This window comes from Anomalospiza imberbis, chromosome 1 (genome assembly GCF_031753505.1).
Source record: "Anomalospiza imberbis isolate Cuckoo-Finch-1a 21T00152 chromosome 1, ASM3175350v1, whole genome shotgun sequence".
Lineage (NCBI taxonomy): Eukaryota > Metazoa > Chordata > Aves > Passeriformes > Viduidae > Anomalospiza > Anomalospiza imberbis.
Genome location: NC_089681.1, coordinates 106855271 through 106870037, shown reverse-complemented (window position 1 = coordinate 106870037; position 14767 = coordinate 106855271). Strand labels below are relative to the sequence as shown.

At 39.6% G+C, this 14767-nt stretch overlaps 1 protein-coding gene across 3 annotated transcripts in view; it reads right to left on the bottom strand.

The window, feature by feature from the left end:
• The window catches only part of ZDHHC3 (zinc finger DHHC-type palmitoyltransferase 3), a 34074-nt gene that overhangs the window by 5620 nt on the left and 13687 nt on the right, over window positions 1–14767 (bottom strand). For 2 of the 3 annotated variants that reach the window (XM_068204415.1, XM_068204424.1), the window contains exons 3-6: window positions 13811–13935; window positions 10548–10644; window positions 8579–8660; window positions 6670–6800 (exon numbers count right to left, since the gene is read on the bottom strand). In XM_068204415.1, coding sequence (XP_068060516.1) covers window positions 6670–6800; window positions 8579–8660; window positions 10548–10644; window positions 13811–13935 — 435 coding nt within the window. Of the gene's footprint in view, window positions 1–2270; window positions 3927–6669; window positions 6801–8578; window positions 8661–10547; window positions 10645–13810; window positions 13936–14767 lie in introns of those variants that run through there. The other variant, XM_068204431.1, reaches the window with a different exon arrangement.

Sequence of the window (14767 nt, the reverse complement as noted above, 5' to 3'; positions counted from 1 at the left end):
ACTACCAGGAGCTTTTCCTCCAGGATACTGCATTTTCAGCACCCAGTGGCTGTGCAACCAGGGGGAGAAGCTTTGGCAGCTTAAAGCAGGAGACCACCTTTGGTTGTGCGCTGTTCCTTAGCGAACTGCAGAGGTTTCCCATGGGTTAGTAACAAACTGGCTGGAACACGGCTGGAGCACTTACTGTGTGAGCATCTAGAGAGAAGGAAAACAAGTAGCACAGAGCAGGAGGAGAGACAGACATCAGGCATTTAAACCCTTCCTGAGAGCACAAGCTTCAACCCTGCCCTCAGTCATTTGTGTACTCCGTTTCAACCCCTGCTGCCATCTAGACTGGGAATACAAATTTGGAACACTTCTGGGCAGCAACCCCTCATTCCCTCCCCCGAAAAAACATTGCTCACCTGCTCCTATCAGCATCTGCTAACCAAGGCAATAAACAAGGTCAGGCTGAGGTTATGCTAATGCAAATTAGGGAGTAGTTCATCAGAACAGCCAGGGGCTACTTTCCCTCTCTCAACCTGACCTCACTAATCCCTTCACAGCATGTATTCAAAATAAACAGAAGTTTTATAATTGTATCTTGATCTAATTTTGGCTGCTGGCCACATGGTCAGTAGGGCATGAGGTTATGCCTTAAAAAGAATCTAAGGGAGATGGAAGGAATGCACAGCTGCTGAAGACATTTCATTACTGTTTAATGAAACTTTTTAAAAGTATATATATACTTACATAAATCTCTCACCATTATTTTAGAAAGTGAGAATTTTGTGTATTGAATTAAACCAACACCTGTTTCTCTTTCTCATCATGCAGCTATTCCACTTAATTAAAAAGTGCTCAGAAAGTATCATCTTTCCCTATTTGAAATTACATAATTTTGAATCAATACTGAAAAGACATACAGTGAGAAATATAAGAGAAATATTTCTCTTTAAGTAAGAGGGACAACATTGCAAATATGGGAATAGTTAGACAAGGTTGACCTGTGACCACTGTGATGCTGCAGGATAATGCCCTGTTTCTTCAACTACTGCCCTTGGTATCTGCTCCTGCCCAGTGCCAGAGGAGGATGGTGGGCTGCATGGTCTGACCCAGAAGCAATCTGCAGGACAGCTCTTGAATGTTAGAAGAAATGCATTATTTTCTTTCAATTCACTTTTAAGATATGAAAGGAAAGAGCAAACCAAAAAGACAAGCATTGAGACAAATCGATGGTTAAGGAGAAGACACAGGAAGCATTGCCACTGGAAAATCATGATTAAGGCAGAACTTCTCATACAGCAGTTCCTTCACACATTTCTGCATGGAACACCACTTATTTTTTAAAAACAGAAGTGCTCTGATTGAGTTTGTCCTTCAAATTCTCTTGGCCACACTAAAACAGAACCAGCAGCTGAAATCAGGTAGTCCTGACCAAGAAAATACCTTCCATCAGCAAAGTATGCCTTTCTGCCAGTAAGTCTGCCTTTCTCATAGTAATACTGACTTTAATGCCATTCAAATTGCATCAAAGTCGCACAGCACAAGGAAATCTGAAGGCCCTGGTTATCACCACACACACACAGACAGCTACCAGTGGCATTTCTGTGATGGTGCCTCGTTTAAAAGACAAAACAATCAGTTTGACTGAAAATCACAGTACTATATCATGCTGTTTAACAATTTGCATTTGGTTTGAAACAAGAAAAACTCAGTAGTTACATATTTTGTCACAATGGTCAAATGGCCGGAACAATGTAATTAATCTTCCTCCAGAACACATGGCTAATAAGGGTAATTGAAAGGGTAATTAAACCCAAACTGGAATGTAGAATTTGTAATCAAAACAATTTCTGAAGCATTGAACTACAGAGAGGTGCATTCATTAGTTAATTGCCTAGGTGACTAAAGCCTCTCCCCTCAATATATCTGATTTTGCATCAAGGCAGCTTTAGGGCCAAATTCTCTGCCAGTTCAAATCACCACCTATACATGTCTCACTGGCTGGACTGACCATGGCCCAAGATCCAGCTTAACGATTAAGCTGGGAGTGTTCTCTGAGAAAAACCATCACATACTCAAAGAATTGCAGCCTCTCCCAGCTGGTGAAATAAACCACTGATTAACAGATCAGTATATTACCATTTAACTGACTTTTCAGCTTAGAAGTTGAACACTCAATTAACTTTATATGCTTCTGCCTGCTTGCATTCAGAAGTGAAAGTTCAGAAAACCATTACAGATTTCTCCCAAGATTTGGAACAAAGAAAGAGAGAAAGAACAGCAAACAAGTTTTTGGAAAAGTTTTATTGCATTTGTTTTCCATATGGAAGCATTAACAGATTGAAAAGATGCAGCATTCACATTACTTCCAAAATGAGACATCCATTAAATTTCTCCTTCCCTGATTTCCCTCCCTTCCCCCGTGGCTTTGAAGCAGTCTAAGCAGGTCAGTTTCCAAAAAAAATATTTTAAACCAAGGAAAGAAAAGATTCCTTGGAAGTCATAGATGCAGCTGATTTGTGTATTTCCTCTGTTTGCAATTCATTTGATGAGCCCGTGGGAGTTGTGAATCAAAAATATAATAAAATTCCTGCCTGAACACAACATGTTGTAATTAACAGTTGGAATTATGAATGGTTTAGCTCTACCCGTTTTTGGAATGCCTTCTGTCCCTCCCACTTTTCATTACCACACAGTTCATAACAGCATGCATGCTCCTTACCATAAATATTTCCCAATTTCAAACCCTTACACATCTATGTGCGTGTGCTTACACACATACACATGTATGCATAAACAGGAGAAAAGATTTACAAAGCTCTAAACCAGGGCAAAGCTAACAATATAGAATCAATCATCCTGGAACACTTACACATCCCATCAATATTAGTCCTTATAGTAATCTGGGCATTCATGTCAGTTTTTCACGTTAACACTGTTTAGCAGGCATTGCTCTAACAAGTCATTTACCAAGACAAACACACATCAAAAAACATGATTCTGCTATTCTAAACACTTGAAAATTAGCTTTCTTTCTTTCCTGGAAGTGTAAGGCATGTAATAATCCAAAAAGTCTGCTAAATCTGCCACAGTTATCCTAAAGGGGCAGCAATTTCCTGCGCACAAGGGAGGGAACAGATAAAATAATGCCAGAAAGATGGAATCAGTTCTGTGGCTGGAAGGAAAAGGGAGGGTGGAGTGAGAATTGGTGTTGGCAACGTTTAAATACTTTAACTGTTTGTGATCACCAGATCAACTGGCTCACTTGCTGTGCTGCCTTCTGGTCTTGCACCTTTTGGTACATGAAGTATCTGCTTCCCTGTTCAAGTTCACTTATGAAAGAGCAATGTGCTCCTTCAGGAAGTCCAAAGGTGTCTGTGTAGGGCTGTTGGCACTCACATGTCCTCCACAGAGCTCATCACAGTCAGGAGACAGCATGAGAATTTACTCAGAAGAGGTGGGTCATAACAGAGAAGAGAGGATTCCCTTCACATTAGTTGTGCCATACAGAAAGCAAGAGAAATAAATGCCAGTAAAGTTAATGTGATAAAAAAGAAAGGAAAAAAAAAAAAAAGGAAAAAAAAGCAGCAGCAGTTTCAGCCGGAGATACAGAATTATCTAAAATGGTGGAACACAGGGCTTTTTTTTCCTCTGCAATTATCAGCCATTTAATAGACATAAAAAAGTTCATTTTGCTTTTTGTTTTGAACATTCATGGAAAATTTGTAACAGGAGTGCTGTAATATGTTTTTATTTTAGTGGAAATGCTGGTCAGGAATTCCTCAGACCACATATTGGTACGGGTCTGCTTTTCCTTGGTCTGGTGTTGCGAATGGGCTAAGCCATGCTATAGAGAACGGATGGCCAAATACTGCTTTCATGTTCATCCATTTTGTTTTTTTAGCCCATCTTCTCTCTTCCTTTTTCAACTGTTCTATTCCCTGAAAACAGAAATATCACATTTTCAGTCAAATACTCAGGTGTTGTAGTTCTGGATTCGGGGAAAGGTCTACTCTCAGTTACCCCTTATCCAAAGGACAGAGTAAGAAAATACAAATGCATCTGTACTGCCTTTCCTTTTCTTTTCACTGTTTTATATTAAAAAATACTAAAGCTAGAAAGTGTTCCTTGGAAATAAAATTGCTTTCATTTTCTTCAGACCTATATACTTCAGAACCATTTTAAGACCTGCCATCCAATTGCCTCTGATGTCAATTAAAAAAAACCCCACCAATTAAAACCAAACAAAAAGTATGTGCTTTAATGGCTGAATGCATTATGTGCTAACCAGATGGAAAAATTTTAGAAGAAACCATTACAAGCTTGCAGACAAAAAAAAAAAAAAAACAAAAACAAAACAAAACAAAAAAAAAAAAAAAAACACCAAAAAAACCCCACAAACCCAAAGATAATCTCTGTAATGCTCCCAGATTCACCAAGCAAGTTCAGGAAGTGCCCATGGCTCAGTGTAGCTGAGTAGCTGAGTGTACCTCATGCCTCTTCATGTGTCATTAGAATCACTGCTAAAACATGCCTGGGCTGACAGTAGGGAGAGAGGGTTAAGTAAGATACTGATTTGAAGAAATCATTGGCATTGTTTAGTAAAGGTTAGAGGCAGAACAAATATAAGCCATCAAGCAATCAGCTGAAACATTTGCTAGTTAAAACATTAAAAAGAAAACAAAACCCCATATTGTGTCTGAAGCCCAGGAAGTGAATTTGGTCTTTCAGGAAAGCCGTTTATGTCTGGCTGCTACAGAAGCACAATGAGTAAGAGCAGTCACTGGAGAGCATCACTCTCCCACAGGCAGCAACAGCAGCTGGCAGATCACCCAGTTCCTTGACTCTGCATCTTTTTCAAGGTAAGGCTCCTCCTGACCTACATGTGTCTCCCATGTTACACAGTAATGCACTGCAATACATCTGTGTGCCTCAAATTACTGATGCTGGGAGCTCTGATGAGCACAACATGGGTCAGCTGCAGGAGTTGTGCTGATCCCTGGTAATGTCACCTCCAGAGACAACAGCAAAATACCAGGGTTCTGGGTCCCTTCAGGAAGAAAGGAACCATTTTGGCGGGACAGCATACTCAAGATGAGGAATGAAGTCTCCCACTGACTGGAATAGAAAGGTGAAAAAAGGGCAACACACAGCCCTGTCTCTAAAATGCAAATTGGAACACTGCAAGAGAGCACGCCAAGAAGCACTTCACCTGGAAATATTCCTCTGCTCAAAACAGATTGCTTGCATACAGCTGGCTCAATGCTAGCAAACCAACAACGAGACATTCCATAGAGCAGAATCCTTACTGGAACATATTAAAAAAGACACCCAAAAATAAACTCCACAACCCAGCAGGGGGAGACCATATTTCATTCCTTTATTTTAGAATGCGGCGTTGCTCCTTTAACATCTACGAGTCCCCAGAACTACATTGGAAGGGAAAATTTGGGGACTTACTTGGGTGCCCAGCTGTAGGAAGCAATTTCTAAAAATTCTTGACAGGTTCCAAAGATAGAGAAATTCAAATGATGATTTCACAGGCAGCATTGCTAATTTACACACTTACTGCTGAACACAAGCTCAGCAGGATCTGTACCACACTGTACTTCTTCCTGGGGCTCTCCCCATCAGAAAGCACAGTGAAGTCTTCCTCTGAGCACAGACAGGTGGAACATCAGCCTCTTGCAGAAGCCAAGCATTAAGGAAAGCACTGCAAACAAAGGCTCAGAACAATGGGCTCCTACGGCATATAATGCCAGTCACAGCTCTCTGACAGCAGCAAAAACACCTCCTCTAGCTTCAACTGGCCATGGGCAAACAAGGGGAAAGAAACCTAAAGGAGGCAGTGGAGGAAAGAAGAGCTGTCCCTCTTTTAAGACTATCAATTCTCTCCAACCACTCTGGTTAATTCAGTTACCTGAGCGTGCTTGGTGAAGAGTGCAAGTATTCCCAAGTGTGAGAACACTCCCATGAGTCACCAGCTTAATCTTTGCAGAAGTGGCAAAAAAGATTTAGGACTGTAATACTACTATATAATCTCTACTATGCCATCTTCAAATCAGAGATGGCTTGGTGGATTTGCAGCAGACTGTATCCAGCAGTTTCCATGAGCCTACTCCACTCCTTTTCTTTTTCCTTCTGGCAGGAGTTTTTGAACTGTTGAACAGGTAGCTAAGGCTGGAAAATCTTCTAGCCTAAAAGAAGCACGTGTGTGGGTGTGTGTGGGGTGTGTGTGGGGTGTGTGTGTGTGTGTGTGTGTTCCTCCCCCATCTTCTCATCTTGGCTTTCCAGCCTTTCCATCACATAAACCTGTGAATAGTGACAACCAGGACAGACAGCTGAATTTCAGACAATACCAATATAAAAGCACTTCATTAAAGGAGAAAGGTTCTCCAATCCACAGGGACAAATACTCTCTACAGAGTAACCCCAGCTACCTATGCCTACCTTATGGGAGGTACTGTCAACACAGCACCCCAGCCAATACACAGGGTACCTTGTGTCCCACAGGAACCCTCAGAGAGCACCATCCAGCACTGTGCTAGCTCAGCTGTATTACACTCTATCTCTCCTCAAAGGGTACTTGGGACTTCCCTGTGCCATGAGGCAAAATCCTGTAGCCTGTCACTGTTTCTACAAATGGTGAGAGACAGGGTAAAGGAGAGAGTATGAGAGACCCACCGTTTCATCAGTGCAGATGGAGTGTACTTGGGTCCCAAACATAACTGAGGTGAAGATGAGAAATAGGAGAGCCTCAAAACACAAGAGGATGAGTAGAATCACTGTAGTTGGTGGAGAGAAGGAACTACATTCTGTGAAGACAAAACAATGGAGTTGGAAGGGTAGACATCAAGTAATGCACCTGCTGCAAAACACCCGCTAAGCCACAAGTTTCCCAAACCCAAACTATCAAATAAATTATATGAACAACATTCCTAGAAAGATGGACAGGGAAGCTCTGACATTCAACCATAAAATGATCACTCCCTCAAATTAAAAAAAGAAAAAAAAAAAAAAAAAAAGCCCACCAAAACCCCTGCAACACTTAAAGACTGCAACTTTCTTTTCCACTTTAGTGTTTCCCCAGCACACCAACTAGGACACCATTCTCCTCCATTTCAATGGAGCTTCTCTCTTAAATCTTAGACTTAACAGATTTTCCACAATGGTAAGTCCATTAAAAATCACAAGCTGGCAGTCAGGACACAAGCATATGTAGCACCAACATAAAACCAGTGTGCTTCCTTTCGTAACTGTTCTTAGCCATAACTTAAAGAAGGTCAGATTAAACCAAGTTCCTATTTTTCTTCATACTCAATAGTGCAAACTCAAGCAAGAGCTGAAAAAAGAAACCCAAGAAGGTAATTAGAAAGGAGGAACAGAGGAAAGCAATGTTATAGAGCCAAAGTCATAGTTGAGTGCTGCAAAGTTACAGTTGAGTGCTGTAAATGCCAGAACATCTCCAGATTTTCCCAAAAACTAAGACTCTCACCAAAAGCCTGCATTTTTCTAATGAGATCCTAGGCTTAAACAGATACACCATAAAAAGGGACTAACTCAATCTGCACAAACACAAGGCAGCTGGAACAACATATCCATCTCTCCTAACAGCTCTGTTCTGCCACCTAAACCTGGGGTAGGTAGGAAAGTGTTCTCCCCACAGGAACAGGCTCTGAGAAAGGAGATAAGGGAAACTACCCTTTGATGTATCCTTCCCTTAAGTCCCTGGTCACTGCAGTCAAATGCAGATGTTTTCAGTGACAGCTGGCAGCTGTTTTACAAAGTTTTGAAGTGCAGAATAACCTTTTCAAATTCAATTCATATGTGTAACCTCTGCAGTACTATGAACTAAAACCAATTATTATATTGAATAACACTACTAAAATTCCAAGGGAAAAAACCCTCCTCCTTTTCCAAAAATACTCACAAGCAGTACATACATGTTCACACACATTCTTTGACACCTTGCTGCTCAACTCAGCACTACATTGAGGGTTTCCTATATCCATTTGTGGTTGTAGGAACATACATAGACTGACTTTGTGAAAATGTACTCACTGACTACTTCAGAATGAATGCTGAGGTTTTTGGTTTCGCTTTATTGAGGTGATTGGGCTCTGTTTTTGGTTTGTTGGGTTTATTTTTTTCTGAGGGAAGGAATTGTTTGTTCTTGTAAGGGTGGATTTTTGGATCTGAGCAGCATGTTTTCCTGGCAGTCTTGCAAGAATGATTCACAGTACCCTTTTTAAAAAAGCATACACATTCTTCTTATCTTTTGCTGGCATTCGGGAAATTAGTGCTGTGTTCATGTCAACAGCAGGTTATTGCACACATTCTCCTTAGGTGCGTTTACATATCAGCTTTTTCCTAGGCACTATCAGGTGTAAGTTAAAAGAGGACTTTCCAGGACAGAGATTCCAGCAGGTCGAAAAGAATTATGAAGTCCCAGGAATGATCATTAAAAAGATTTTAAAAAAATAGAGATAGCATAGCAGAACCTTGATAGCATTCTTCTGAAACAAGCCAACTGCCTTTACCCTTATTCAAAGGCTAATCTGTTATTTTAATAAGGTATTTTGTTTATACTCACTTGTCCAGTCTTCTTCAAAGCAGTACAAGAAGTGAAATCCCACCATGATTAGGGCATGCAGGGAAATCAGTGCTATATACATCTGAAAAATAAAAGATGTAATACAAGTACCAAGTGAGTTCAAAGATTGAAATGCTAAATCTTCCCAACACTTTATTGAAAAGCAAAGTGATAAGATTTCAAAATAAAACCAAACCACAAAACAACTCCAAAAACCATCCAGCTCTCCCATCTCCCCTGAAAAAGCACCATGAAGCTGGCAAATGCCACGACTACACAGTCTCATTCTCTCCTTACAAGCAGCTCTGAGCGAACACAAGGCAGACTGCTGAATCCAACACCAGCTGGATCCAAAACCCAGCCTCCTGTGTCCCACAGTGACTTTCCATACAGCTTACTGTCCTTACCTCAGCTGAGTACTGCAGGACTTTCAGAGAACAGTAACACTGATCAAGGTATCCTGTTGTCAAAGCTCTTGACAGCACTACAGTTTCCCAGAGAAACAAGTTATTTTGTTTTAACTAGAAAATGCACTTTATCTGTTTTCCAGTATGAGGTTCAGAAAAATGATTTTTTTTTTAAGAAGTACTTTCTCCTGAAGTAGACACTGGCATGAAAAGTTTCTCTCAGGCTTTAACACCTTGTACTTAATCATTTTTGGTTTTGCTTTGTAATAAAATCTGTTTGTAACAAAAAGTTAGAACAGAAGCTATGTGCAATATTACACATAGATTACAATTTACTAAGACTGGACTAAAAAAATTATTCTTCTGAATTTACACTCTGACAAAGATAGGCAGGTAGCAGAAGTGAGAGAGACTTTGTAATAAGAAACACCTCTGGAAGCAGTAAAAGGCAATAGGGAAGCATTCTGGTTTTCCTTGCAAGTTGAGGCTGCTGCTATTTCACTTCCTCATGTGTCAAAAAGAATATCCAAGAACAAAACCAGCAACTCTTCTGTTCCTCTCAACCAAATTAAGTCTTAAATACAGTCCGCTTGAAAGTGGATATCAAGTTTTAATAGTAACTGAAATCCTTTTGAGAGGACTAGAACACCTAGCTCACTTCTCAAGGTTAAAAAAACCCACTTGCTCATAGGAAACAAACGGGATTAATTTTGTTCTGTAATCCACATCCTTGCAAACCACACCATAGAACACTAAGCCTGTCATTCAACTGAAAATCTCCTTTCTGCTTGGTAATATGAGAACATACTTCCTCAAACCTACAGATATCTCAGGAGATTTATTAATAAAACAGAGCATCACTGAGACTCAGCCTTGTAATGTTCACACTACTCCCACAGGATATTTGCAGTTCACTTTGATGAAACACATTTCAAGCCTTCCAGAAATACCCACTGTTCAAGTTTATATTCCTGTTTTCTTACTCATGATGCTGCAGATATAGTACAAGAAGTCAAGCACCTCCTTGGTTTTCAAGTACAAAAATAAAGCATTTGCAATTAAAAGGTGGATAATTCTTATCCAAGGAGATGCAGACTTCCCACTTCTTCTTTGAGATGTGGCAACAGCTCTTATTATGTGATCCCACACAGATACTCATACAACTATAATGTTTAGAAACTCTACACATGGCCTGGGACCCTACCAGCTACTGTTTGATGTAAAAGGATAGCCCCTCCCTCAAAGAGCTCAGCACCACAATACACTATTACAAAATAGTGCTGAACAAATTACAAAATAGGTGCTGAACAACCATCAATACAAACTTCAAAGACCCCTGACAAATGCTTCCTGTGATGCCTTTTCCCATTGTTGTGGATGGATGGAAGTGGAAGCTGGTTGTTCCCTAATTAGTGAAACAGAAGGCTGCAGCAGGTCCCCATAAAGTTCTTCCAAAACACGAAGGAAGAGAACACCAGCCCTGGGAGCTGCTTCACAGACTATGCATTACATTTCAGCACTTCCCACTGGACATCCTGAAGCATCACCTGCAAAATACTTACTGTAAACAGTACAAAGTACTTCTGGTTATTCTCTCCTACACAGTTATTGACCCACGGGCAGTGATGGTCCATTTTCCGAATGCACCTCTTGCAAACACTGAAAGAACATATGTCTTCATTAACGGCACTTTTCATTCCAAGAACGCAAAATTTTACAGGGGTTTGGGGGACAAAGAAATTCAGCTAAAGAATCAGAGGTGAAATCTGAACATAAAAGAATTTACTTGGCACCATATTTATATTTGTGGTTTGTTTACTTGACTAAGCCTGTTCAAAATGAACCATACAATACCAAACCGCCATTGCAAAAATTAATGTCACACACCAGTGGTTCTTTCCAAAATATGGTTTGAACAATACATTTGGACAGATGGAAAAAATCTGTGTTTAGTTTTAATCTATTTGGCCTGTAAAAATGTCTACAGATTAAAACTAAACATAAACCACAAAGACACAAAAGGTAGTAATGAATAAAGATACTTCTCAGAGTTGCTGACAACAGACTCAGGTTTATTTGCCAACATTTGCTGGTAGCGGGGACTTGCAATCAAATAAGGCATTAGAAAAGATTATTGACATCAAGGTAAGCCACATACTAGCAAAAAATAGCTGCGGCAGTCAGTCAGGAAGATGGTACTACAATAGACATTGAAGGTGAAATTAGATGTTAAAGTACTTCACAAAACCAGACTAATGAAATCAAAATTCAAATTCTTGCCAGCGTGCAAATTGTGGCTGGAAGTCAAATAATTAAAACATTATTACTTTATATATTACTCAGAACATTATTCTCTTGCTTAGTCAGTAACTGCTTCAGTGTACATAATAAAGGAAGTCTTTTTCTCTGCTGCTTTCTCATGGGATAGGAGACGAAAGGCAGTCAAGTCTCCTGATACCACATTGTACAAACAAGCACAGAAATCAAATATGAAAAAACACAAAACCCCAAAGCAAACAAACAATAGACCTAGTAAGGAAACGGCCATTCCAGAACAATTCTGGCAGCAATGAAACAGAAAGGGCTAAGCGCTCTGCTAATTTTATTTTTCTTCTTATAACAAAAAGCATCTTGACCTTAATACAAATAATAAACTTCAACACCCAAACACTTAAGGGAAACTCAAATGAAAACATAAATATGTTCTTATCAGCATGTATGAATAAATAATAGAAAATCTCTCTGTCAGAACAGCCTTTCACTCACTTTAATTGGTGGAAGAGCATAATCCCCAAGGATATGTGCTATGCCTGAAAAACAAATGAGTTGCTATAGGCCTGAATCTAAATAGAAGTCCAGGCAGGCAGATCAGGAGCTCCTTCTCCTCAGGCAAACATGGGTGCCCTACTACCTGTCAGTCCCATGTGCAGTGGGAAAAAAGAAAAGCCTTGTTTTGCCAGCAGCTTAAAATTACTTGGAGCTACATGGCGTCTAAAATCAGCAGGCACAGTAAAAGAAATTTATCTGCCAGGTAGTGTACTTTGTAAGACAAGTATCTCTCATTGTGATTAAAAAAAAAAAGGAAAGGTTAAGGTGAGGAAGATGGTGAGGGAGGAGAATGCCTCCCTGTGTGTGGGTGTGCACACACTTCCCTTGGGCTCTGGGAGAGGTGAGTACCCAAGAAACCCTCCAACTGCTCCTACTTCCCCAGAGGGACAACCTGAAGCAGCCAAGCCACAGCCTGAACGAGACAGGAGAGGAGGCTGGGAGGGGAACTTTATTCCATGCACACATACCAAAATGAGTTGGATGACAGGCAGAACAGGAAGCTAGCTGGTAGAAAAGGAAACACAGAAACCACAACTAAACACTACAGGGAGCAGGCATTGCCCATACTCAGACACTTCCCCCATTTCAACCACCCAACTTCCAAATGGCAGGACTAGTTTACTGGGCACAGGGGACTCACTAAATAGCACATTCATCAAAAACACCCTGGTCCCTCTGGCATACAGCTAGCAGTATCTCTTGCTGATGCATATGCTCAACTTTTGGTGTCTTAAAGTCTAATAAATCTCCCTAGGCCACGAAAAAAAAAAAAAAAAAAAAAAGTCTGACTGAAGATTCTCAATAGCATCACTGGTCAGTGGATCACCTTCCCAAATATTAATGTCTAAAAACTTATCTTAAAGGACAGAATAAAATACCATGGTGACAAGGTTTTGTGTTTAGCCAGAGTCCTTTTCATTTACCTACACTGTGAGTCATCATCAAGACAGCATTTTAGATGTGAAGTTTCATTCATAATTGAAAAGCTGTCACAGGGGATTTTACAGCAGCATTAATAAGTGATAGGCATGACCACAATGCTCCTGCTGAATAACCGACTCCCAATTTTCATTAAAATTAAAAAAGCCCCAAAAACAATGAAAAAGAAAAACATTTGCAAACGGAAGCTCTGAAAACAAATATGAAAAAAGCAAACAGCAGGACAAGTTTTCTCAGCTCATTACTATGTATTTCCCTCCCCACAAGACCACTGCATGAATCAGCACTAGCCCAGGTAAAAGTTCTCTCTGTATGTATTAGTTTTTGAGTACGCAAGGAAGTGACACCAGTGCAAACTTATTAACTACTTACTGGAAAGCAGGTTCGCTTGCTTTAAAAGCAGAAGAGAATTTTAGGAAGTAGTTATTTTTTTGCTCACTGCCTTTAGTACTAAAAAGCTCACTACCAGTTACTCTCTTCCAGGAAGTTTATCCTACCAGAAAAAGAAAGGACATGACAGATCAGTAGGCATACTGATCTATCACACAGCACAAAACAAAGTCACAGTATTCAATGCAAATGTGGAAGTCTGAATGAACTCTTAAAAAGTATATACAGTTACCTGCACTTCAGTTTTAACTTAACTATCACTTCTAAATAGAATACACATTTAGACAAATAGGTTTGTGAATTAAAAAAAAAAGAAGGAAAAGACACTGACCCTTTGGGAGACATTTTATGGATTTTTATGCACTTTGGGATAGAATGTATCTTTTCAAGTCATGTTTACATGAAAATTTATGGAATGTCAGTTAGAAGTCTGGAACCAAGGCAGCATTCAGAAATTTTAAGTGTTTCTCACTTTGCACGAAGTAGCCCCGGCCTCTCATATATGAAAATTTGTCAGAAAATGTATGAGATTTGTTCTGACAAGCTTAAATGTGTCTGGTACTATTGGCAACAGAATTTTATATGCCAGTTCCTCAACTGACCCACTCCAGTCTCAGACTGCAATAACAAGGTACACTGGTGAATAATTCCTCAGAACAGACTTTACCTGCAGTGATGTGCTCTGTCAGGTTTGATGCTACAACACTTTGGGCACTTGTAAACCACCTGTCCTGGTTTTAGCTGTAAACTCTCGATGAACTCTTTTGTGGCATTACCTTTGGGTACAGCACCCTGCAGGAAAAAAAAAAAAAAAAAACAAACCAGGAGATTAACTTGTGGACATTACAGCTGCTAAGAACAACAGGATGATTTAAAACTATGGGAGGGACAAAAAAGAAGAAATGGAAGCTTCCCTAAGATCAACAGAGTTTCAAGAAGAGCAAGAAGATTCAGAAAAGAAATTTAAATGTGGTCTTAAAATATGGAACCACATATTTACACATAATTTTGGTGGGGCTTTTGTTGTTTTTTTTTTTGTTTTAAACATCAATAAACCTCCACTTAAGCAATTAGTCTTTTGTAGTCCTATAGTAACCTTTAAATATTTAAGAATCTTCATCCCTCTTTTCACATCAACAAATTTATCATGTCAGTGTTTCCTACCACACACTGAAAACTGCAGATGTTTTATGCCAGTAGAAGCAGCTTCTTCAGAAGTATCATTGTGCACACTAAGAGTTGCTGGTAAATAACTCATGTATTTATGCTTCCACTGTGTATTTGCTATTTAAACTGGGGTTTAACATTCAAACAATGAACACTAAGAATTGACACATCTGAATAAGACCAGGTAAAACATTCTTAGCTGTGCAATTTCCACTTTAAAGTGTATCTTTAAATAGGTAACATATTGCTGCTACAGGAGCCCAAGTTCATGAGTTTCCAGTCTTTATAGGAACAAAAATTTGCTCAAAAAAAAAAAAAAAAAAAAAAAACCCAACAAACAAAAAAAGCACCATGAAACATGGCATATGAAATCACTGCTGGAACATCGGCACAATTTACTTCTGTTAATTTAAGGCTTTTTTAATTAAAATAAAACCAGAGATGCAATATTTCAATA